The 23,785-nt window shown below is 29.8% G+C and overlaps 1 protein-coding gene across 6 annotated transcripts in view; it reads left to right on the forward strand.

Annotated features, from left to right (window-relative positions):
• LOC118188712 (galactose-1-phosphate uridylyltransferase-like) overlaps nt 1–23,785 on the forward strand; it is a 138,409-nt gene that overhangs the window by 88,325 nt on the left and 26,299 nt on the right. For 5 of the 6 annotated variants that reach the window (XM_085815675.1, XM_085815676.1, XM_085815677.1 and 2 more), the window contains exons 7-8: nt 4,295–4,427; nt 19,221–19,304. In XM_085815675.1, coding sequence (XP_085671801.1) covers nt 4,295–4,427; nt 19,221–19,304 — 217 coding nt within the window. The remainder of the gene's footprint in view (nt 1–4,294; nt 4,428–19,220; nt 19,305–23,785) is intronic. The other variant, XR_015040810.1, reaches the window with a different exon arrangement.

Raw genomic sequence — 23,785 nt, forward strand, 5'->3', positions numbered from 1 at the left:
AGATAAAGAAATAATGTTTTAAATAAAATTTTCTGCTGTGAAATTCTGCTTTTACCGATGGTTTCAAAATTCCCAGCAGTTGAAAGAGCCATTGAAATATGAGATGACTTGCTACTATACGTTAAAAAAGTTGAAATGGGGCAGTTTAAAAAAAAGTCATTGAAATCCTTCTCAAATATTTTGGAGGCAACTAAGGATAAAACATTTCTTATAAAATTAAATTTTTTTCTCTCTCTGTCGAAAATATTATTGCCTTTCCTTGAATATTATCAAAGTGATAAACCACTTATTCCCTTTTTTGCTGAAGATATCTTAAAACTTGGTAAATGATTGCTTTTAGCACTTTAAAATTTTGAAACTAGAATATTCAAAAATAATTAAAGCAGAAAATCTTTATAAATTTAATTTTAATGATCCAAATTGTTATAATGATAAAAGTAAAGTTTATTTGGGATTCATTGCTGAGCAGTTAAGGAATGATAAATGCCGCAAGAAGGACATTTCACAAGCTGCAAGTTTTGCATTGAAACAAGAAGGTCAACAATGTGTCTTAACAATGGTACAACACTTAATGGCGAAATGTCCAATAAATTATTCTCTTTTTCGAAATGCATCTTGTATAGACCCACAATTGTGTGGAGCAATTCATAACGGAGGCGATGAGGCTGTACAACTCCGACGTTAGTTTCCCTCTCACCCCCACTAACTGTGATTGGACTTGATCCAAAAAAAAAAAAAAAAAAAAAAAAAGAAGGAGAAACATTCTCTCATGACTAACGCGAGACAGACAGTAAACAACGCTTGTAATCATCGCTATAATTTTTTTCTTCATATACCTAATAAATATGTTATTTTGTGTTTGCTAATACAATGATCGTGTTCCTTACCTCCGCAGCTTGGATTACACTTTATTAAGGTAAGAACATTAATTCTATTTTGTTCATCTGCTCGTCTCGATTTAGCGAAGTTGTAACAGTAAACAAAAATGAACCATGAATACCTTCAACAAGTTGATGGCTAAAAGTCCAGAAAAAGCCCAGAACAAAATGAAAATAGTTCTAATCGTATTAACGTGGAATAAACATGTTTTACAAGATAATTGTGATGAAATTCTGCTGCAGTTTGTAGAGATTCTAGACAAAGTAGTTAAGAGAAATTTACATGAATTTTCTACTTTTGATTCTCAAAATCTTTCTCTTGACACATTTCTCACTTCTTATTTTCATGATTTCCACTATTCTAAAGTATGGAAAATAGTGAAAATGATTCTTATCTTGTCACATGGACAGGCCTTTGTGGAAAGGGGCTTCTCTATAAATAAAGCAGTTGAAATTGAAAATTTAAGTGACTCATCATACATTTCTCAACGTACAGTATTTGATTACATAAAATTTTCTGGAGGTATTCTTAATATCGAAATTAATAAAGAAATGAGATCAGCAGCAGCTTCGGTAGATGCTTTCAGCAGATGAAGCCGAGACGAGCAGGAACATTGATTTGTTTATTAAAACATATAAACTTAGAAGAATAGTTAAAGAAAAGGAAATAAACATAAATAAATTAGATGTTAAAATATCTGAAAAAATTTCAGATTTTAAAAAAGTATAAATGTTTTGTATCTTTTATTGCATAGTTTATTATTCTAGTATCTTTCAAAAAACCAAAGAAATAAATTGTATGTTTACAAATCTGTTATTTTAATCTGAAAAATATTCTTACATTGCAATTATAATAGTAGTTGACTGTGTTTAAATAAATATCAAATAAGTTAAATAATAATCATGTAAATCTCTAAAATATATGTGGCTGTTATTAGTGTGAAATACACTTATACAAGTTTTTCAAGAAATTATGTTCTTAATTTAATGTTATCTTCTTCATAACTTGTAGGGAGTTAGTTTAATTTTTAAAATTGTTTTATGTTAAGTATTAAATTGAATTTAATAACAATGCATAATACACACTTCTGTTAGTTTCTTAAATGGGTAATTGCTTTATTCTTTTTTTTTTTTTTTTCTGATAGGTCCTTAATTTTTTCTTTGATGGTCCTTAAAAGTCCTTAATTTTCATGTAAGGAAATGTGTACGAACCCTGTAAAAATTCAAAACACATAGAAGTTCAATATCATTATGTTCACGAAAATGTTCAAAATGGAGTAATTGAAATTGTAAAGATTGATTCAGAATCAAATATTGCAGATATCTTTACTAATTCTTTAGGAAAGATTAAATTTATGGAACTCAGAGAAGGTTTGAAATTGAAATAAATTTTGTATACTGTTTATTTAAGTGATCTTTATTTAAATATTTTTGCTTGAAATGAAATAGATTTTGGTAATGTCCTTATGTAAACTAAATTGTGTTTAACTTTGATTTTAACATTTAAGTTAATGAAAGAAACCTTTTTTTAAAATAATTTGTGTTAAGTGTTGAATGTTATTGCTTATATCTATATTTAATTGTAAATGGTAAAGATGAAAAGGTTGCTTATATGTATGTTTATTTGTAATTAGTAAATATAAATGTAAGGAGGCGTGTTAGTTCGGTACATTTATATTTACCATATTGGCAACATGAAGTTTCTCTCTCTGCGTGCGAGCTATGGATACCATTGTAATGTTGTGCACGTGTTGTTAAGTTTAAATAAAAAATGTGAAAAGATACGTTTCTTATTTTTCGACTTGCTTCTTCATATGATATCGATTTATTTAACAAGCATTCTTACATGTGCCTTGGAATATCTTTTACTGTCTGCCACTTGTCTGTTCTCGCCAGTAAAATAATGTATTGATTGTCCAGGCTGTCGTTGTTGCTCGTGGATAACCACTGCTGAATGTTTGAACAGCTATTCCTGCTTTTTGAAATGCTCTCAAGTCTCATGAAATGATGGTATGAGCAATCCTGTACTGCTCTGCTACACTTGTCACACACTTTAATTGTCTTCCAAGTACCCATCATGGGATTAAGCCAATTTGTTTTGCAAACTCTCATGTTCTTTAATAAGATGGAAACTTTTTTTTTACTTACTTCTTCTGTTACTTACTTTTTAATGCTTGGAACACATCCTCTTTATAATATTCAAAAATTCCAGTTTAAGATCTTTATTAAAAATATTAAACTTTTTTTATTTTACCTCTTTCACCATTTGGTACATAAAGCTCAAAAGTCTTTGCTTTAAAAATCAAATTAGATATCATTTTTTACCTAATATTTTCACCAATTTACAATAGAACATTTATTGCAGAAGTTTGACGAAATAGCTACCAGTTTTTAAATCTGTCTACTAAATCCTTCCTACTTTTCTGATTTGTTGTTTTCGACAGTTTATTTGCGAAATTCAATCAGTTCAACTTGGTTAAGTCTAATTTAGCTTTTGTTGGCAACTTTGGCAGATTAACAATTTATAAGAAGGATTCAGTATGTGAAGTTTGTGATTCTGTGAACATTAAAAACATTTTCTACTTCTCTTTTCCTCATTTTTTAAATTTAAGTTTTAGGCAATGCCTCTTCATAATGTTAATAAATTAATGTTTGACTATTTATTAAATAATGGAATTTTATTGTCTTAATTTTTGTTTTTATATGGTGTTTGAATTACTAGATTTAGAAATTCAGTAATGTTTTTTTATTTCATCAATTTTTGTTTGTAAAGAAAAAGACCATTTTGAGGATAGCATTGAGTAGGATAAATATTATGATCATTAATTATTTATGTATTGACTATTTATGCTAAAGATTTCCGAACTATGGTTCAAATTCATTTAAATATTATGATCATTAATTAATTATGTATTGACTATTTATGCTAAAGATTTCCGAACTATGGTTCAAATTCATTTCATAATAATGTTAAAAAAAAAAAAAAAAAAAAAAAAGGTCCTTTAATATTAATTAAATCTTCCTCCTAGAAAAATAGCGTGACTGAATCAATCTTAAATTTTTGTATTTGTGCATTTGTTGCTTAATTATTAGCGACTTTGATTTTTATTGTATATTTTACTTTTTACAGTTAATTTTATATGATTAACAATTTAAACGTGTTTTGTAGTTTACTTGGTTAATTAATGAGGAATTTAAAAATTAAAAAATATTTATAGTATTTATTATTGGGTTTTGTGTCTGTATCTATTTCAGTGTCTCTAACTATTAAATTTTATGAATTGTATCAGCAGCCCGGAGCAATTAGTTAAATGCAGATTGGACTGAATTTAAATTTATATCAAATTGTTTTGTCAGATTTCACTAACTTTAGAAGCAGTGTGTACATTTCTTTAGGTCTGTATTTCCTTTTTAAGGAGCGTATCGTACTCATGAATGAACATTGGGTTGTATTAGTCCCTTATTGGGCTATTTGGCCATATGAAACCATGCTGTTGCCACTTCGCCATGTGCTTAGATTGCCTGATCTCTCTGCTGATGAAAAATATTGTGAGTATCTGTAATACTTGTATATCAATTGTAAGTTTTAAAAATTAACCTTAAGAGAAAAGAATATTTTATATTTATTGACTAAAGAAATATAAAAAATCTTTCAATTTGTGGTCATCAGAAACAGACAGGCATACAGTAAGTACATCATACACTATGCAAAAAAAAAGGGGGTACAGTTCTATATCTCCCATTCTACTGGGCCGATTGACGAAAAAAGTGCGATTTAGGATATGTATTAGATTTATATATAGCGTTGTTTTAACATAGGTATTTTGACACAAAAGCGGACTTTTTCTCGGATCCATTTTTTATCACTAGTGAGCACTTGACCAATTACGGGTGTGGTGCAATGTTAAAGCAGCAGTGACAAACAGACTGTCACTTGTTGGCTGCTGACCATCTGACCATGTGTGGGGACTCACTTGCTCAGCTTTGATACCTTCCCTATATGCTGACTTTTCCGTCAGAACCCTGAACTCATTTACCAAGTTCACCACATGTTTCATTGTAGCAGTGGGCAGAACCTGATAGTATTTGTTTATAAAGCATAATTTTAAGTTTTAATATTTTGGCAACATTGATATTAAATTGTAAAAAGAATGAGTTAAAAATGTATCTGGAAGAGAGAGTTTTTTCATTATGATGGTTTGGTAGAATGTGGTAAGATTTCTTATGTCTGATTTTCTTTAATAAAGTTTTCTTTTTGTATATTGCCATAATGTATTTTTGTTAGAAGTGGATGATTCTTTTGAGAATGTTATATATATGCCAATCTTAAATAACCAACATTTGGTATCAGAGCGTGGTTGCCCCTTCTGTTAATAAACTTTCAGATAGAACATTGATGTTGTTTAGGCTTAACAAAATAGCCAATTTCTCTAAGAGATAAATTAGATTTGTATTATAATTAGTGAATATAAATTAGAAAATATGGCATATAATATGATAAATTTGAGTCATATAGAAAAATTAAGTGGCGATAATTATCTTATTTGGGCCAACAGAGTTGAAAGTGAATTAAGAAGTTTAAAGATATGGAGAAGTGTGATAGAAGCTGATGAACCACCAAAACCATATAAAAAAGATGATGTTAATTTCAAAAATGAAATAAAAACTTGGGAAATATGGGATGATAATAACACGATAGCAAGAAATATAATGAATCAAACTATGACAGCTCCACAAGCGTTAAAATATGTGAATGAAAAGAACGCAAAGAAGTTATGGGAGAAAATCAAAAATGAAATGGCAGCAATAACAGAAGATATTCAAATCAAATGCAGAATAGAATTAGCTCAACTGAAAATGAGTCAAAATGAATCAGTAGATGATTATATGAATAGAGCTGTTATTCTGAAAAGTAAAAGTATTCAAGTTGGAGATGAAATAAGAGATAAAGAATTAATTTACTTCATACTAGAAGCACTTAGAAAGGAATTTGATGTTAAAGTTATTAAAAGCAATAAAGAGAAAGATCTAGCTTCAATTAGACAAGCTTTAAAAGAAACAGAAGGAAAAAATAAACAAAGAGGAAAAGAAATAGAAGTTCTAAGGCAAAAGAAAACTGGATAAAATCGAAATATGAAAGAAGATGCTTTAATTGTAGAAAATTAGGACATTTAATAAAAGAATGTCGAAATAATAATAATAGTATAAAGTGCTTTTGCTGTGGAAAATTCGGCCACAAATCAACTGAATGCAAAATGAAAACTAAACAAAAACGCCGACAGCAGAGAAATGCAACAAATAAAACTTATAGAATGTCAAGCATGGAAAGAGAATATGAATCAGCTACATGCTTATTTGAAGTATCTAAGAAAATAGAAAGCTCATATCTTAATCAAGATAGAAATGATGGAAAGAATAAAATGAATAAACAAGAGAATAGAAAAATTAAATGGATTATTAATTCAGGAGCCACATCTCACATGGCAACTAATAAAGAAATATTTACTAATTTTAAAGATGAAGAATGACAAATAATGACGGCTGAAAAAGGGGCCATGATCAAATCAGTTGGTATTGGTAACATTAAAATGCAAACTGATAGAAATAAGAACATCTTGAGAGTAGAAAATGTTCTGCAAGTACCGAATTTAAGTGAAAATCTGCTGTCAGTATCAAAAATTGTAGATCATGATTTAAAAGTAATTTTTACCAAAAATAAAGCAGAAGTGATCAATGAACATGGAAACATTCTATATATAGCTAACAGAAATGGAAATAAATTTGAAGTTGAAGGAAATATTGTTGAAGAAGCTAAAATTAATTATGTTAATGATGTACTATGGCATCAGAGACTAGGTCATATAAATTATCAAAGGCTCATAGAAATGAAAAAACACTCATCGGTCATTAGATTAGAAAATGTAAAAATTTCTGAAAACAATTGTGAACCTTGTACATTAGGTAAAATAACACGAACATCTTATAAAAGTGTGAAATTTAAGCAATCTGAAGAATTATGGCACATAGATTTAGTTGGACCAATTGAGAAATCAATAGATGGAAGTTGTTATTTTTTAACAGTGGTAGGTGATTACAGTAATTTCATATTTGTGATAACAATTGAGAAGAAGAGTGAAACTTCAGAAGCTCTAATCAAACTTATCATTCAAGAAGAAAGACAAACAGGAAAGAAACTAAAAAGAATTCGTAGTGATAATGGTAGTGAGTTTTTAGCTAAAAATATAAAAGAGTTTTTTGAAAAAATGGGAATTAAACATGAACTTACAACCCCTTATACTCCGGAAAGTAATGGAAAAGCTGAACGTTTTAATCGCACTATAATTGAATCTGCTAGAACTATGTTAATTGATGCAGAATTACCGATAAAATTTTGGTCTGAAAGCGTTAAAGTAGCTGTACATGTGAATAACAGGAGTCACAAAAATGATAAAAGGTTTACACCATATGAACTATATAAAGGACGCAAGCCTAACATTATTTATCTTAAAAGATTTGGATGTGAAGCATATGTTCATATAAGATGAGAAAAACGTAGAAAGATGGATCTAAAAGCTAAAAAAGGAATTATGATAGGCTATAGCATGAAGAGAAAAGCATACAAAATTTATATCCCTGAACTAAAAATTCAAGAAGTGAGAGATGTAAAATTTGATGAACAGAAACTCGGATCACCTTTACTAAAAGAAAATTATTTAAATTTCGATAAAAATCAAATATTAGAAGAACTTATTATTTTTTATAAGGAACAAACTAATGGAAATGTAAATAATTCAGAAATAACTAACAGATACTATAGAGAAGATAATACAACAGATGAAGAAGCTGAGAAAATTTTGCCATCCAATAGTGATGATGAACACGATGATAACAATTCATTGGAAAAGCCAACTGAGTATCCGCAAATAAATGAAGAACCCGGAAATGATAATCATGGAAATCCTGTACAGAAAAGACCAGCGCGAATTACGAAGCCCCCAGAAAAATTAAAAGATTATGTAGTATACAATACAAATGAAGGATTACCTAAGACGTATGATGAAGCTATAGAATCTGCTGAAAGTGAATTCTGGCTACAAGCAATGACAGAAGAACTGAGTTCAGTGGAGGCTAATGAACTGGGAATTAGTTGAAAGACCCATCGATAAGAAAGTTATTAAAAACCGCTGGATATTCTCAAAAAGGGATGAAAAGGGTAATTTAGAAACAATTTACAAAGCAAGACTAGTAGCGACCGGATTTAATCAAAGAAAAGGAATTGATTATGAAGATGGATTTAGCCCAGTAATGAGACTTGCAACCTTTAGAACATTACTATCGATTGCAGTTTACAAAAACTACAAAATACGATTTTTTGATGTAAAAACTGCATATTTAAATGGATACTTGGATAAACCAATTTACACGGAACAACCACCTGACTTTATATCAGATCCGAACAAAGTATATCTTGTAAACAAAAGTATATATGGATTACCACAATCAGGAAAATGCTGGTATGATGAATTATGTAAAGTTCTTAAAGAAAAAAATTTAACGAGATTAAAGTCAGATCCGTGTGTTTATATTTATAAAGATAAGATCAAATATTTTATCATAGCAGTATATGTGGATGACTTAATGGTGATTGGAAATTCAAATTCTGAGATAAATGACATCATCTCTCAACTATCTAAATCGTTCACGTTACGAGAAGTCACTCAAACTCAAAAATTTTTAGGAATAGACATCCGGCAAGAATCTGGAAAACTTATACTCAGTCAAGAAAACTATGTAACTAAAATCTTAAAAAACTTTGAAATGGATGAATGTAAACCTATCAAGACTCCAGGAATATTGGGTGAAAATCTTGATGACATAGCATCTTCACCACCTGTGTCGAAGACAAAATATCAAGAAGCATTAGGTTCATTAATATACTTAGCAACAGGCACAAGGCCAGACTTAGCTTTTGCAGTAAGTAATTTGTCAAGATATAATCAAGATCCCAGAGAGAAACACTGGAAAGCTGTAAAGAGGATATTTAGATATAATAAAGGAACACAAAATACTTGTTTAGTGTATACTTCAGACAATGGGAAATTAAATGCTACATCAGATGCAAGTTGGTGTACAACTGAAGATGGAAAATCATTTGGAGGTTTTTTCATTAAATTAGGCAAAAATTTCATAAATTGGAAGCGCAACAAACAAAGAATAGTTGCTCTATCTACAATGGAAGCTGAACTTTTAGCACTCTGCGAATGTGCCTGTGAAGTTAAATGGTACATCTTTTTACTTGAAGAATTGGGTCAAGATGATCTAATTGACAAACCAATAGGAATTAAAACAGATTGTCAAGCATTAATAGATTGGATTAAAAAACCAAAACAAAGTAGCAGTTCAAGGCACATTAATAGAAAATATTTCTTTGTTAAGGATGAATATGAAATGAATCAAATCATTCCTCAGTTTGTGTGTTCACAAAATCAAGAAGCGGACATTTTAACAAAGTATCTACCTAGGGTGAAATTAAAAGATGAACTATTAAAGTATGGACATGACTGACTGATTAAAATTATATCTTTAAATACAAATAAGGGGAAATTGATAGTATTTGTTTATAAAGCATAATTTTAAGTTTTAATATTTTGGCAACATTGATATTAAATTGTAAAAAGAACAAGTTAAAAATGTATCTGGAAGAGAGTTTTTTCATTATGGTGGTTTGGTAGAATGTGGTAAGATTTCTTATGTCTGATTTTCTTTAATAAAGTTTTCTTTTTGTATATTGCCATAATGTATTTTTGTTAGAAGTGGATGATTCTTTTGAGAATGTTATATATATGCCAATCTTAAATAACCAACAGAACCATTCTTTTATGGGATCAGATAAGAACCGTTCTCTCATTCAATTAAATTGATTCTGTACTTAGATTCACCATAACAATTGCCATGATAAATTAGATCAGGAATAGGAAGTGAATCAAGAATAATAAGAAGGAGGAAGTGCAGAGAAGGAAGAATTGAATGGGCAGTTGGATCACAAGAAACAACTTAATTCAATTGCTAACTCCCTGGATTAATTTCTTTCAGTCAAGCAACTGCATATGAGTTGCTTTCATACTTCTATTTCTCTTCAACAATGTATGAGCTGTGTATATTAGTGTTTGTTGGTAGCTATATGAACCTTCTTGCTATTTTGATTCATGAGTCTTTTTGTTTCCTCTCTGTGAGTACTCCATCAAATGAGACATCAAAAATGCCAAGAACAATTTTGGTTACCTTGTAACATCTCATTAGTAAAGGCTTCATATGTTCCTTAAAAGTCCTTAGGTTTTTTTGGAAATGATTTTTGGTCTTTAAAAGTCCTTAGTTTCAGCGTGGCCTTCGAGATAACATGGCCTGGTTAGCTGCGAGTGACTTCACGAAAGGCGTCCGATCCTTCCGTGACTTTCTTTGCTTCAGATTTGAATGCGAGCATTTCGTTCGATGTTTAGAGTGTTTTGTTTTTAATAATGCATAATAATTAAATTTTCAGAGACTTGACGGGAAAACAAATATAAAAGGTCGTATATTCATTCGCAATTAAGATTAATAACTTAATAAATATTGTTTTTTAAGGAATATTCACGAAATTTTCTATGCCATGTTTTAGGTTATTTTGTGCATTTTTTTTTTACACTGTATTGTAATAATTTGTTAGGATACACTCAAAAAAAAGAAGGTTTTGAAATAAGTAAATAAAAAGGCTGTTATTTATTAACATAAAAATGTCTTTACAGTTTGAGAAGGAGAGGAATGAAAGCAATGAAAAGATTTAGAAATATAAATAATTCACTAACAAAAGTAAATATAATTTAGCAAATTAAAAGACATAAAAAATTATTTTTCCTTAAAACTATAAATATTTAAGAACTTCCAAACATTATGCAAATGTATTTTTTATTCATTTAAAATACTGTCTAATAAAATGAACAGCTGATCAAAAGCCACAGAAAAAATTTAAATCTCAAAACTTTGTAAATTAAATAAATTACAATTTTGCCGCAACATTACAGATAACGAATAATTTTCACATATTTATATGTTATCTATAGCAATAATTATAATAATATTTACATCATTTAATAATATTTACATTGTTACTTATATGTAGATGCATAGTAAATAATATATTTACAAATAAAAGCCATCCATATAATGTTTCACAAAAGTGTAAAATCAATAAATTTGCCAACGAAAACCTCAAAACAACTATACATAGAATAAACCATCATTTCTGTCTAATTAGCAAAGACTGTGCAAGTTGTACTAGTATACTGAAGCAATAATTAATCGCAATTGATAATTTATTTTGAAAATTATGAAGTATTATCTAATAATAAGGAAACAGCAAAAAGATTAATAAATTTAAATGTAAAAGATACATTATTGAAAATATATTTGAATTGCATCATATTTAGTACACTATTTTAAAAAAAAATGCAATGTCATTTACATACCACTCATATCTTTTCATCACGTATTCTTGACTTTTTTAATTTTCCTTTCATCGATTTTTGTATACATATTATTTTGAAGAACTTTAGTATAATTGTTTTAACAAATATTTGAAATAGTGCTCATTATTTTTTTTAATCTGCTAGAAAAAGGTATTCCACACATTAAACAAGTTTCATGAACATCAAACATGTTAATGTTTTGTACATATATCTCGGTAAGTTTGACCAGTAAAGAATGTTGTTTTTGTTTAGAATTTAGAAATAAAATTTCGTAATCAGGAGATAAAAGTTTCTGAAATATTAAGAAACACACTGTCACAACAGATACAATATTTGAAGCTGGAAGTTTTAAACCACCTCGGTTAATAAGGCTTAAATAGTTTCTGTACATCACTTCACTGCTATCTACGTGCATTTCATGGTTTTCATTATCGCAAATCAAACTCTTATCAGTAAAAAATAACGACTTGCATGAAAAACAGTCAATTTTCAGTTTAAACACGCAGTAGCCAGACACATATGTTAGGACTTCAGCTTCAGCATTATTCACTGAATCAATATCAATATCATTTAGTATTTCTATAAATGGAGAACAGTCAATTTCTTCAAGAGGTTGTACTGCACAGACATCAGATATCAACATTTTTTACTGAACTTTTCCATATCTGTTGGAAAGTAAATGAAGAATCGATTTTATTCGCAATTTTCTCTCGGATTGAAGAATTTCTTGTACAGATACAAGATAAGATCCTCCCGACATTTGCCGATATGAAGAAAACCTAGATTCTAGATTATCTGTCTGAAATTTAGCTGTAAGTATATATTTTGTGCCTCTCAACAAAAGATGTTTGATTATGAGAACCATTGTGGATGTTGTGTGAGTTAAAGCAAAGAAAGTTTCTTCACTTAAGCTACCACATCTGGGTTTTTGATTTAGCTTTTTCCATTCTTTCAACCAGTTCGAGAAAGTTTCCATGAAAGTTAATCTTTCGTCGTTTACTGATAGAAATGGTTCACAGTTGTGATTTCGGAGTCTAAATCCTTTCTTCGGATGATTTACGTTCATTATGTCCCACCATTTCTTTATTAGTTTTAAAAATGATCCTGTATCGTCCCAGTTAAGAAAAGAAGAATACTGACTGGCACACATCTGTAAAGCTGCAGAAGTACTTTCATGAAAAATGTTCAGAGCAAGTTGAACATTTTGACGATCGAAGTTTGAGGGGTATAATGTTTTAAAATTTAATCGTTGCACGTATCTTATAATGGATTCTTTTTCAATGCTAAACATTTTCCTCAAGAATGAAAATTTAGGAGAAACTGTCTTGTAAAAATTATTAAAGTCGGGGCACACAAAAGTTTTCTCATCATCAGTTTGGTTTATCCAATTATTTCTGATCGACTTTAACAAATGCACAGAATCAAAAAGGACAAATAAATCCTTTGATTCATTGACTGGATTTTTTATATGCCCAGATGCGAATCCTTTGCTAAGTTTCTGAAACATATTGCGATTTATTCGGTTATTATCTGATATAATGCACAAAACATTAAAACCTGCCTCTTCTAATAACTGCAGAATTTTAAAATCAAACTATGAAGATCCATTGCAGTCATTTTACTCACTGGTACTAATGCAATGATGTCTTTGTAATCTGATAATAAGGAAGAAATCATGAAGGATTGAACAGACGTTGCTTCAACACCTTCAAAATTTTCAGCAAAACCAATTAATGCTTTTCCTTTATATGTCACCTTTTTTTTTCACATGAACTTCATCAATCAATAGATTCACCAGTTTTTCATGTTCCAGTAGCTTTTTTAGCTTTACCTTTTACATATCTGCTATTAGCTTCACTACTTGTCGATCCATCAAGCTTTAACAGGCCAAGGAGTTTTCGGAGATGATCAATGGATGGAAGGCAGATTAGTTGACTGTTATAAAGGCAACGATAACAAGCAGCTGATTTGATATATAATGAGTATGCAAAGACCAAAATGTCACTACTATACCTCCTAGCCATTTTACTTTTATTGCACATCATCAGTTGTTCTAAAATAAAATGTTCTGTTCCGTAAGTAAAATTCTCAGGTGATTTTTCTTCAATATGTGCTTCCCAGTTATATACTGATAAGTCATAGTTCGATTTTTTAATGTCTTTAACTACCATTCCTTTGGCATAATTATAAATGCTTTCAAATTCACTCCATAAAGTAAGTTTATTATTCTCATTTAATATATTTTTAATAACTTCCATTCCAATAACTTCATCTCCTATATACAGAGTCGTAGCTAGGGTTTTCAGCGCCCAGGGACAACTGAAGATTTTATGCCCCCTACTGCTTGCCAAGGATGGAAAACATTTAATTCTAAAATGTCGTAACATCAGTTTGGCGCCCCTTGGATTCTGCGCCCGGGGACAGATCCTTCTGCCCCTCCTTGCCCCCCCTCTAGCTATGCCCCTGCCTATATAAACTGCTATATTTATATGAAGTGATACAAAGATACTTTTCTCGATTTTAGGATGTAGATGAAAACTGAGCAATAAAATATAAATGCCTTCAACAGATTTGTGTAAAATAATATTTGAAGTATCTGAAATATTTAATTTATTCGGTAACATAGAAGAAAAATCCTCAAATGATGCTATTTTGTCCTTTCTCAAAAATTCATTAAAAATATGCTTCTCCATCTTAGCTCTTTTTTCCTCCCTGCTCATCCTCTGAGGTGTTGGAATTTCAGATAAATATTTAGGACAGCCAGAAAAAATGCATGGGTAAGCATCGCTATTTAATTTAGGATGCCCTCTACACATCTGAATAAAAGTATCTTCGTTTGTTGGTAAATAATCATAGCGAATAATATCATCTTTTCGAAAATGTTTTTCACACACAACGCTGCGATCACTTGGAATAAAATTTTTCCTTGGAATTTTTTTGATCCATAAATCTCGTTTTACTGTATCTTTTGGAAATTTGAATACTGATACATATTCATCGGTGCCATCGTAATTGGATTTGCATGCTGGAACGCAACATCGTGCAGGCATGATGAAGACAGCTCTACATAGACGTCGATCGTTATTCTTGTTAACAAATAAGTTAACTAGTAATCTCAATTTAAAAACGAACATATCCTTAACAACATTACTCAAATTTAGCAATAAAAAAGACACGAATAATAATAATAAAAAAAAAAACACAGCACGCAATCAACGTAATAAGAAGTCTTCGCTTGCAGTGTCCACACAATGCAGTGCGAAGGGTGAAAGTTCAGACGCCTTACGTGACGTCAAATCACGTGATTCTGCAGCTGACCAGGCCATCTAATCTCGAAGGCCACGGTTTTGGTCAGGTACAGCAGCAAAAGGTCCTTAATTTTACTCATTTGACAATTCTGTCTGTTTCTTTTACGACTGAAATTTTGAGAGTGAATTGGCATTTTGGAGGAGTATTTTTTGGCAATGCATTGACAAATGTATTTGTTGAGTTAATATTTGAATTCTTTCCTACTTTTTAATATATATGGTGGATGCTGGAGTTTAGACACAAAGTCTTGCCCAATTAAAATATAAACATTTTGAAATTATTTTATTTTTGTGAATGAAGAATTCATAAAATATTACATCAAAAACAACTTTTCCCTTTTTAAGATATTAGTTCTTTTGTTATGTGGTACTAAACTTGGTGACATATCAACATCTGGTGATTCCAGTTTGTATACAAAATTTTTAGTTGAACATTTGCGAAATTTTGATGATTCTTTTTACATACATTTTACTCATCTTGGAATGATAAATATCATAGAAATAATGATTATATAAAATTATATTTAAATAAAAACATTAAAATAAATAATTTTATTTTCTCTTGCCATAATTTAAAGTGATATTACTTTCTATTTTTGTAACTTTGGATTTTGATTCTGAAAAGTAAACAATATAATAAATGCAATAAAGCACAGTTTCTGAAGCACTTTTTAGAAAAAAAACAAAATTACTGCTGTAATTATTTAAAAATTTATTTCATTTGTCTTCTTTTATAATTTTTCACAATAAGAGATTTTTTCCCATGTGATTGCTTCAGAATATTTAAATGTATATCAGTTTTCTCTTGAAAATTTACTTTACTCTTTTTTTTCTGAATTTGTTTTTTCAAAAAAGATCTGGCTCTTTGTTCTTACAGAGTTGGGAGGGATAATTTTTATTTCAGATTTTAGACTTTGCACGTAGGTCTAAAAGGCAGGATTTATAGACCTACAATTTCCAGAAAATATGACAAAATGAAAAGTATCTTTATGGTATTCACAAGCAATGGGCATTTAGGTTAAATAACACACTAAATAAGGAATATTGAAAAAGTCAAATAACAAGAATCAGCATAATATTTGTAAAATTTGCATGACTAGTTTTGACGGTTTAACCATAGAACCATCTCCTTCAGCTGCCTAATTGCAAATGAACTACAGTGAATAAGTGCAATACATGTAGTTTCAATGTTTTAACTACAGAACCATATCCCTCAGCTGCCTAAGTGCAAATGAACTATAATGAATAAGAGCAATGAATGAATCATTTGCACTTAGGTAGCTGAGGAAGATGGTTCTGTAGTTAAACCATCGAAACTAGTCCTTCAAAATTTATGAATATTATGCTGATTCTTGTTGTTTGACTTCTCCATTAGCGATAGATATGTTTTATAGGAAATTCCAGATTGATTTCTTATCTTTTGGCGAATTTTTTGAACAGTGAAAAAAAATTATTTGAATTTTCTCTTTTTGATCCCAGGAGTCTTTTTCTTAATAAGACTTATCTTCCCTTTATTTTATTATCTTTCCACTAGACACAAGCATTGAAGCAATCAAAGGAAAAAAAAAAAAACTGACAATTTATTAAAAGATTCATCATATATGTCTCTGTGCACCACATACCTCAATGCCTGCCCTAAATTTTGTTGCTCAGTGCTTCATTAAATTCTAAAAATTCTGCCACAGTGGCTCTGGCACCAGCCTTGACCTTATATCATTTCATATTTATTCTCAATACTTATATTGTTAAAGAAATAAAATGAAGAGTTTTTTTTTGTACTATTCTATTCTAAATACAAGCAGTTTTTTAGAATAACAGAAATGTTTAATTAAATTGGAAAATTCGAAAATGAAGAGGCAATTCATTGAAAAAAAAAACTGATTTTTAAAGAGAAAGGAAATTATTTTTCAAAGGTACATTGTTGAAACATTAACAGATTAGGAGATAAAGCAGAGACTAGTGGGAATATTTATTTGTTTATCAAAACAAATAAAGATGCATAAATATTTTGTTGTTTGTTGTTGCTACAAAACATAATTGTTTTACAGTTTTAAATGCATAGTTACACTAATATCATTTTCGAATCAATATTATAAATTTCAACTGCTGTAAAGTATTCTTAGCACTTTTTTAATGGATATATATTTCAAAATTAAATATATATATATAAAACCATGTAAATCTATTATGACTAAGGGTATCTAACTACATAATTTAACTGTTTGTAACTAACTGCTCACCCTTAGAAGTTATCTCTACATATTAACACTCTGTTGGGTGCATTTGATGTGCTAGGTACACCTCGAGCACTTTTGTTTGCTTTACCTCCTTGAAACATCATCGCTCCTTCTCCATCCAGTTAGCTTCCCCTATTCTAGTGCCGCTGTCAGTTGTAAGGTCAGTCAATGAATATATTTCTTCATTTCCACTTGACAGATGAAATGATCTATTTTTAATTTGTGATTTTTAATTTAATATGTGATTTTTTAATACTGTATCACATTTTTTTTTGGTTAGTGACAATTTCGTATATTAAAATATTTATGATTATCTACAAACCTGAGTATGTTTTTGGGCTCTGGCTTTTCAAGCACATTGCACCTGATCATGTCATGAATTGTAAAATGTTTTAATAATTTAAAATATTGCTTATTACAAAATTTGACAAAGGCATTTTCATAACAACATTATAAATATTTATTTGATTCAGGCTTCAAAATGTAAAATGTAAAGGAAAAAAAAAAAAAAAAGATGTTTGATTTATTTGAGAAATCCTAATACTTGAAGAAATTCGTTGTTTATTGGAGGCATTAGATGAAGAAGATGATTTTGATGTCGATAGCTATATTCATTCTGAAGATGGTGTAGAGGAACGTGAAGATAGATCACAGGCAGAACAAGAGGGAAGCGAAGACAATGACATTGAAAAAAATACTAACTTGAATAAAAAGTTCATTAAACTTAAATAAAAGTTATTTGTGACAAAGCTAGACCACAACACTCCAGTAATTTTGGCTTCAGTAGTAATGGTAATGTTTTGGTGTCCTATGTGCCAAGAAAAAAAACAAAAATGTCCTTCTTGTATCATCATTGCATTATGATCAAGCTATTGGTTTTTCTACTGTGAAAAATAGAAACCAGAAATAATCAGTTTTTACAATGAAACCAAGTTAAGAGTAGCTATTATAGATATAATATGCAGTTCATAAAATGTGTCTTGGAATGTAAAATGGGGGTCTATGGTAATCTTTTTTACAATGTTAAACATTGCTTCAATAAATTCTTAGGTCATATATGTAGGTAATGGGTATACAACACTTAAACGATAGAACAACTTCTTTCATAAAACAACTGTCTACTGAACTTGTGCTTTGACAATTTGATCAACAAAGTCTTAAGTCCAGTACATTTACAACAAAAATTAAACAGATATGCTTCCAATCAAGAACAAAAACCTCAAAATTACGATGATCCCCAGATACCTCCAAAAAGACTCAAATGTGAAACATGCTATTTGGTGACTCTTAAGTGAAGATTAAGCTAATATAAGTGCAAGACGTGTCATATGGCAACCTGCCTCTCATATGCTGTTTTTATGTATCCTCCATGCTATAAGAGAGAAGCAGAAGGACAGATATTTTTACAACACAAAAGTGTAAAAATTAACATAAAACTTTATTTCTTACTGCTATTGAGACTTAAAATAATACAAAACAACTATCATCTATGGTGCTTCAGTGGCTTGTTGGAACCTTTATATTAAATAGTATGCATTAACTAGGTTACAGCTCTAGCAAATCTACACAAAACTACAAAGCTAAGTGGGTCAGACGAAGTGTAGCTAACTTTCAACACTTAACCAACCATACCAACAATAGATGTTCATGTCTGTTCTGATCAGCAATTCTCTGTCTCTAACCAATCAGCTGTAATGGCAACAGCCAGACTTCTGTTATGAGTCATGCTGACTATTATTTTACTTCACAATTTAACTTATGCCACTTGACATAAAATTTGCATATAACCTCTGGACTGTGTGAGTACTCTCTGGATTGTATGAAATGATGCATAAAGGAAAGACTCAGTATAAGCTAATAGTTAGTAAAAACCTACTAATCTTTTTTAAAATATGGAGGAGTATTATAAGTGTAAAATATAAATGTTTCAAGAATTTTTATATTAAGATTTTTGAATTTGTTTTATAATTATTAGATTATGTTTAATAATAAGGCATCCTCCTTACAGATTTATTTTATTCTTACAAATTTCAGAAGTGAAATATGGATGTAGATAATTGCTTGAATTTATTCAGTTCCTATATGCTTCATAGGTCCTTAATTATTTCATTGGCGCACCTTAAATGTCCTTAAAAGTACTTAATTTCCATGTACATAAGTGTGTATAAACCCTATTAGTATCTTTTAAATTATGTTTTAAACAGGTAATGTTATTTTTTAATAAACAACTGTGTTATACTCTAATATCATTATAAGTTTAACAATTAATTTATGTGCATTTTCCTCTTTCTGCAGCTCTAGCAGATATCATGAAGAAGCTGTTAATCAAGTACGATAATTTATTTGAAACTTCTTTTCCTTATACAATGGGATGGCATGGTATGCTTTGCTTTTCACTTATAAGGCATTATATATATATATATATATATATATGCGCAAATAATTTGAACAAAAGCTAGTCACTAGGTTCTCCTATTTCTAGCATTAATTTTCTTTTCTTTTTTTTCTTTCCCCCTCATGTTATTAAGGAAATGTGTGTTAAATGGAAATGTTATGTTAAAATATCTACATTAATGCTGACTTTATTACTTATACTTGAAAAGGAATTTAATTAGTTCATAAGCAATACATATTCTATTCATTTCTACAAATAATATTGCATTAATAAATTTCATTTTTGCTGACAATCATGAATATTAAATAACTTGATTTTAAATTATATTAGCTATTGCTTTTTGAGGTGTATTGGAATAGCAGTGAAAAAATTGTTTTGAAAATGAATATTAAAAGGTTACCAATATAAAAGTTATTTGAATGTAAAAAAAAAAAAAATTGACAACATTAGATGCACAAATGCTTTCCAAAGCTGAAATAAGTTCCTGACTTTTTGGTGGGGGTGCAGACAATCAGAAAGTACCCAAATTTGTTCACTGGAACTCAGTTTTAGCAATAAATAATTAGGGTTTACTACTGCAAAGAACCTGTGGAGGACATTGCATTTTTTTATTGCCAAACTCGCTAATGGCAATGATTTTAGTGATATATGGTTAAGTTTTGAAATAAAATGTCATAAAGGCCTATGTAAGTTAAATTTGGCATGTTAAACATGATAATTAATACAATTAAATTCAGGTTAGCCGAAAAATGTGATATGCATATTTAAGTAAAAATTAGCATAAAAAAGTTAATATTATTATTGAAATAGATTTCTGATTAATTTTGTTATTATAAAAGAATTAAAAGAAACTTGTATATTCACATCTAGCACTTCTTTTTCAGATTTTTATGGCCCTGAAAAAGGTGCCTCCTTTTTCAAAAACTTGTGTTATTAAGGAAATTATCAGTGATGTAAGGGATATAATCTTTAATTATGTTTAAAATTTCGGTTGTGTTACTGATATGTTTAACTTCATGTCAGAAACGGTATTTGAGTAGGTGATCAGCTAGTTTTTCCTTGTGAAAAACTACTTTTTTTGTAATTTTGCCTTCAGGGGCTGCCTTGTTAGATTCTGTGGCCTGGGTATGTGTACCATTTGCCAGATTAACAAAATTTGTGATTAATAACGTGATGTGCATAATACTCATCATTGCCTGAGGTTGATGTTGATGTATTTAATTATGGCAAAGCACACTAGGGCTATCTGCCTAAGGGGAGGGATGCCTTTCGTGGAGGACTTTCTAAGGGAAACTGGCTCGTATACACGTTACACATGGGGAAAACCACGAAAACACCCATGCAGCCAGCCCGTTCGCGGGATTCGAACCTCAGACCGAACTACCAGTGTTCAGCGACTTTACCGCTCGGCCGCTGGTGGGCCTCATTGCCTGAGGATGAGTATGTTTGACATTCATCAGTCATAATACTTGTTCCCTGTGCCACGTGCTTGCAATATTAGAATCTCTGTGATGTTGTGTGCTGTGAACATGTTTTCAGTAAAGGCAAAGTTCCTGCTGAGACATTCCACTGCAAACAAAAAAATTATTGTATTTATTCATTTTTAAAATTCAGAAGAAATATTTCAAAATCAGATAAAATAACAATAAATAAGTTAAGAATAAATTAATGTGCCAAGACAAATGGTGAGTGTGATTCTATGATATGCAGAACTTTGAACAGCAATGAAAGTAACCAATTGGAACGTACGAGAAATGGTTGCTACCTCTGAGCAAATGACTCTGTTGGGTTACCAGCTTTGAACCATTATCATCATTTTAGGCAGTGTTTACATTTATCATGTTCTGTGCAATAGTGTTTCCTTTAACTATTTTACTTACTTTCAGGTCTGTTTAAAGTTATTGAAATTTTTAATTTCTGTAGTCTACAGCATGTATTTGTAAGTTTGAATGCAAACATATAGCTCAGAGTTACTTTTAATTTAATGTAAGCCATCCTCGAGAAGAAAGAGAAAATTCTGTATATTAATAAATTAACAGTTTGCCAAAACGCATATCGACAAACGCAAGTCAAAATAACAAGAATATTTTTACATATGCTGTTTGCATGAAGTGCGCAGTAATATTTGTGCCAGTAAAATCTCTGCGTAAAATTGAAAAAAAAAAAGAAAAAAAAAAAAAAAAACTGAAAGGTTCCAGATTTTATATTATGCTTTTTATAATGTTTTATGTGTTCCCTTTATTTATTAAATATCATATTCTTTGCACTTAAACCATAAAATTCAATTCAATAGAAAAATCACAAAATAATTTTAAAAGAGAATATCTTTAGAATTTCCGATGCACAGTTTTTCGCGCTAATGATAAAAACGTTTTTTTTATTTTTTCCCCCTGTACAGTGTAGCCATTGCTCGGTCTGAAATTGTTGAGTTTGTTAATCAAAAATTCGTTAAAGTTTTACAAAATATGAAGTAGATAATAAAACAAACTCCAAATTCGGGCTTCCAGATGCCCATATTCGAGTGGAGGACTACATTATTCAAAATTTGATGTTTTAGGTACCATTTTTTTTTCACAGTGTAAGAAACATACATACGTACATTCATGCAGATTCTGCATTATTTAATTTCTTTAATTATATGCAGGGCTCTAATATTTGGTGGCAACAATTTGAAAAGTGAAACGCTGTTATAGTGAATCAACACAAAATACCAGAATGAAATTAATAGCCCTTCTCTGCGAATTGCTCCTTTTAGCTAATAATCTTAATTTGTAAGTCCCAGACCATACAAAACTTTTATGTTTCTAAACTTTAATGCACAGGGATTTGTATTATTTGAAAACAAGTTGTTGGAAAAAATTTTAAAATGAGCAAATGAATAATAATAATTTTATAAACAATTCAAAAATAGTCTCATTAGCAGTGAGATGTAGTTTTTTCACAGTACAAAAATTAAATGAACAAACAGAATTTCAGTTGAGTGTACTCTTTAACCAATATATATATATATATATATAAAACATGCTAATATATTTTAATTTGAAATAATTAGTAGTCAAGGTATAAAATTGGGCACTCTTTCACTATCTAATCAAACATTCTGATTTATTCTTATATTTTAACCATTCAGAAAGCTGTAAGAAAACACAAACATACCCAAATTTAAGTTTCAGACTTCCACATAGGTCAAAAAAAAAAAAAAAAAAAAATCAGCAAATTGGACTGCAGAAGTTATACTGTGACATGCTTAAAAAGATGTCGCCAATGAAGAATTCATATAAAATAACTGCATGCAATGCAACCATAAATATATTGACAGAATTTAAATTTTCAAGCTGAAAAAAAATATTCAATTTACAGTGGCTCCCAAATGTGTTCATACACTTATGATTTTCATTGAAATAGGGCTCTATCCATTAATTAAAAGTAAACTTTCTGAATGAGATTTTAATAATAAGATCTATAATCTATTCGTAACAAAACTGCATGAAATATTTTTAAAATATAGCAAAACTTTATTTTTAAGAAATTAATAATCAAAAAATGACAAACATTTTATCTCGCAAAAGTCTTCGTACACTGAAATATTTTTGGATAAAATCGAAATTAGGATTATCATTTGCCACTTTTTTTAGTTTTTGCATTGTGGTGGCATTTAAAAAATCGTTTGCTTTAATTTTTTATTGTTTACTTCATAATATTCTATTTATTATTGAAAAATGGGTCGCAGTCGTAAAGAAATTACAAACAGCATTCGAAAATTGATAACTTTTTACCATAGTAGTGGTAAATCAATTAGAAATATTGCAAAATTAGTTAATTTATCCCATTCTACAGTGCAGTATGTGATAAAACGCTTTAAAGAAGAAAATCTGATTGAGAACAAAGTAAGAAAAAGTCGACCGAGAAAGTTAACTAAAGGTGATGAGAGATTTATTATTAGAAAATTTGTGAAAAACCCACGTTTGAATGCTGTTAAAGTTTTTGCAGAATTTAATGCAAAGTTTTCTACTTCAGTTTCACCTGAAAATGTTCGACGAGTTCTTAGAGAAGCTGAATTACATGGGCGTTCTGCCCGTAAAAAAATTTTTGTTTGTGAGGAAAACAGAAAGCTTAGGCTTTCATTCGCAAAATCAATGATAAATACACCCGGAAGGTACTAAATTAATGTGACGAAAGCAAATTTAACATTTTTGGTTCTGATGGTCGAATAACTGCATGGAGAAGAAAAAATGAGGAACTTCATTCTAAGAACTTAGTTGGAACAGTTAAGCATGGCGGTGGAGGTGTTCTTGTGTGGGAGGGTGCATGGCAGCATCAGGATTAGGTAATTTGATATTTATTGATAGCATAATGAATCATTCTCTTTACTTAAATATTTTAAGAGACAATTTTAAAATTATCAGCCCAAAATTTGAATATTGGAAACAACTTTATTTTTAATCATGATAATGATCTTATAGCA

The sequence above is a fragment of the Stegodyphus dumicola genome, chromosome 4, assembly GCF_044657685.1.
Source record: "Stegodyphus dumicola isolate Sdum_Otavi_A_Nest chromosome 4, ASM4465768v1".
Classification (NCBI taxonomy): Eukaryota; Metazoa; Arthropoda; class Arachnida; order Araneae; family Eresidae; genus Stegodyphus; species Stegodyphus dumicola.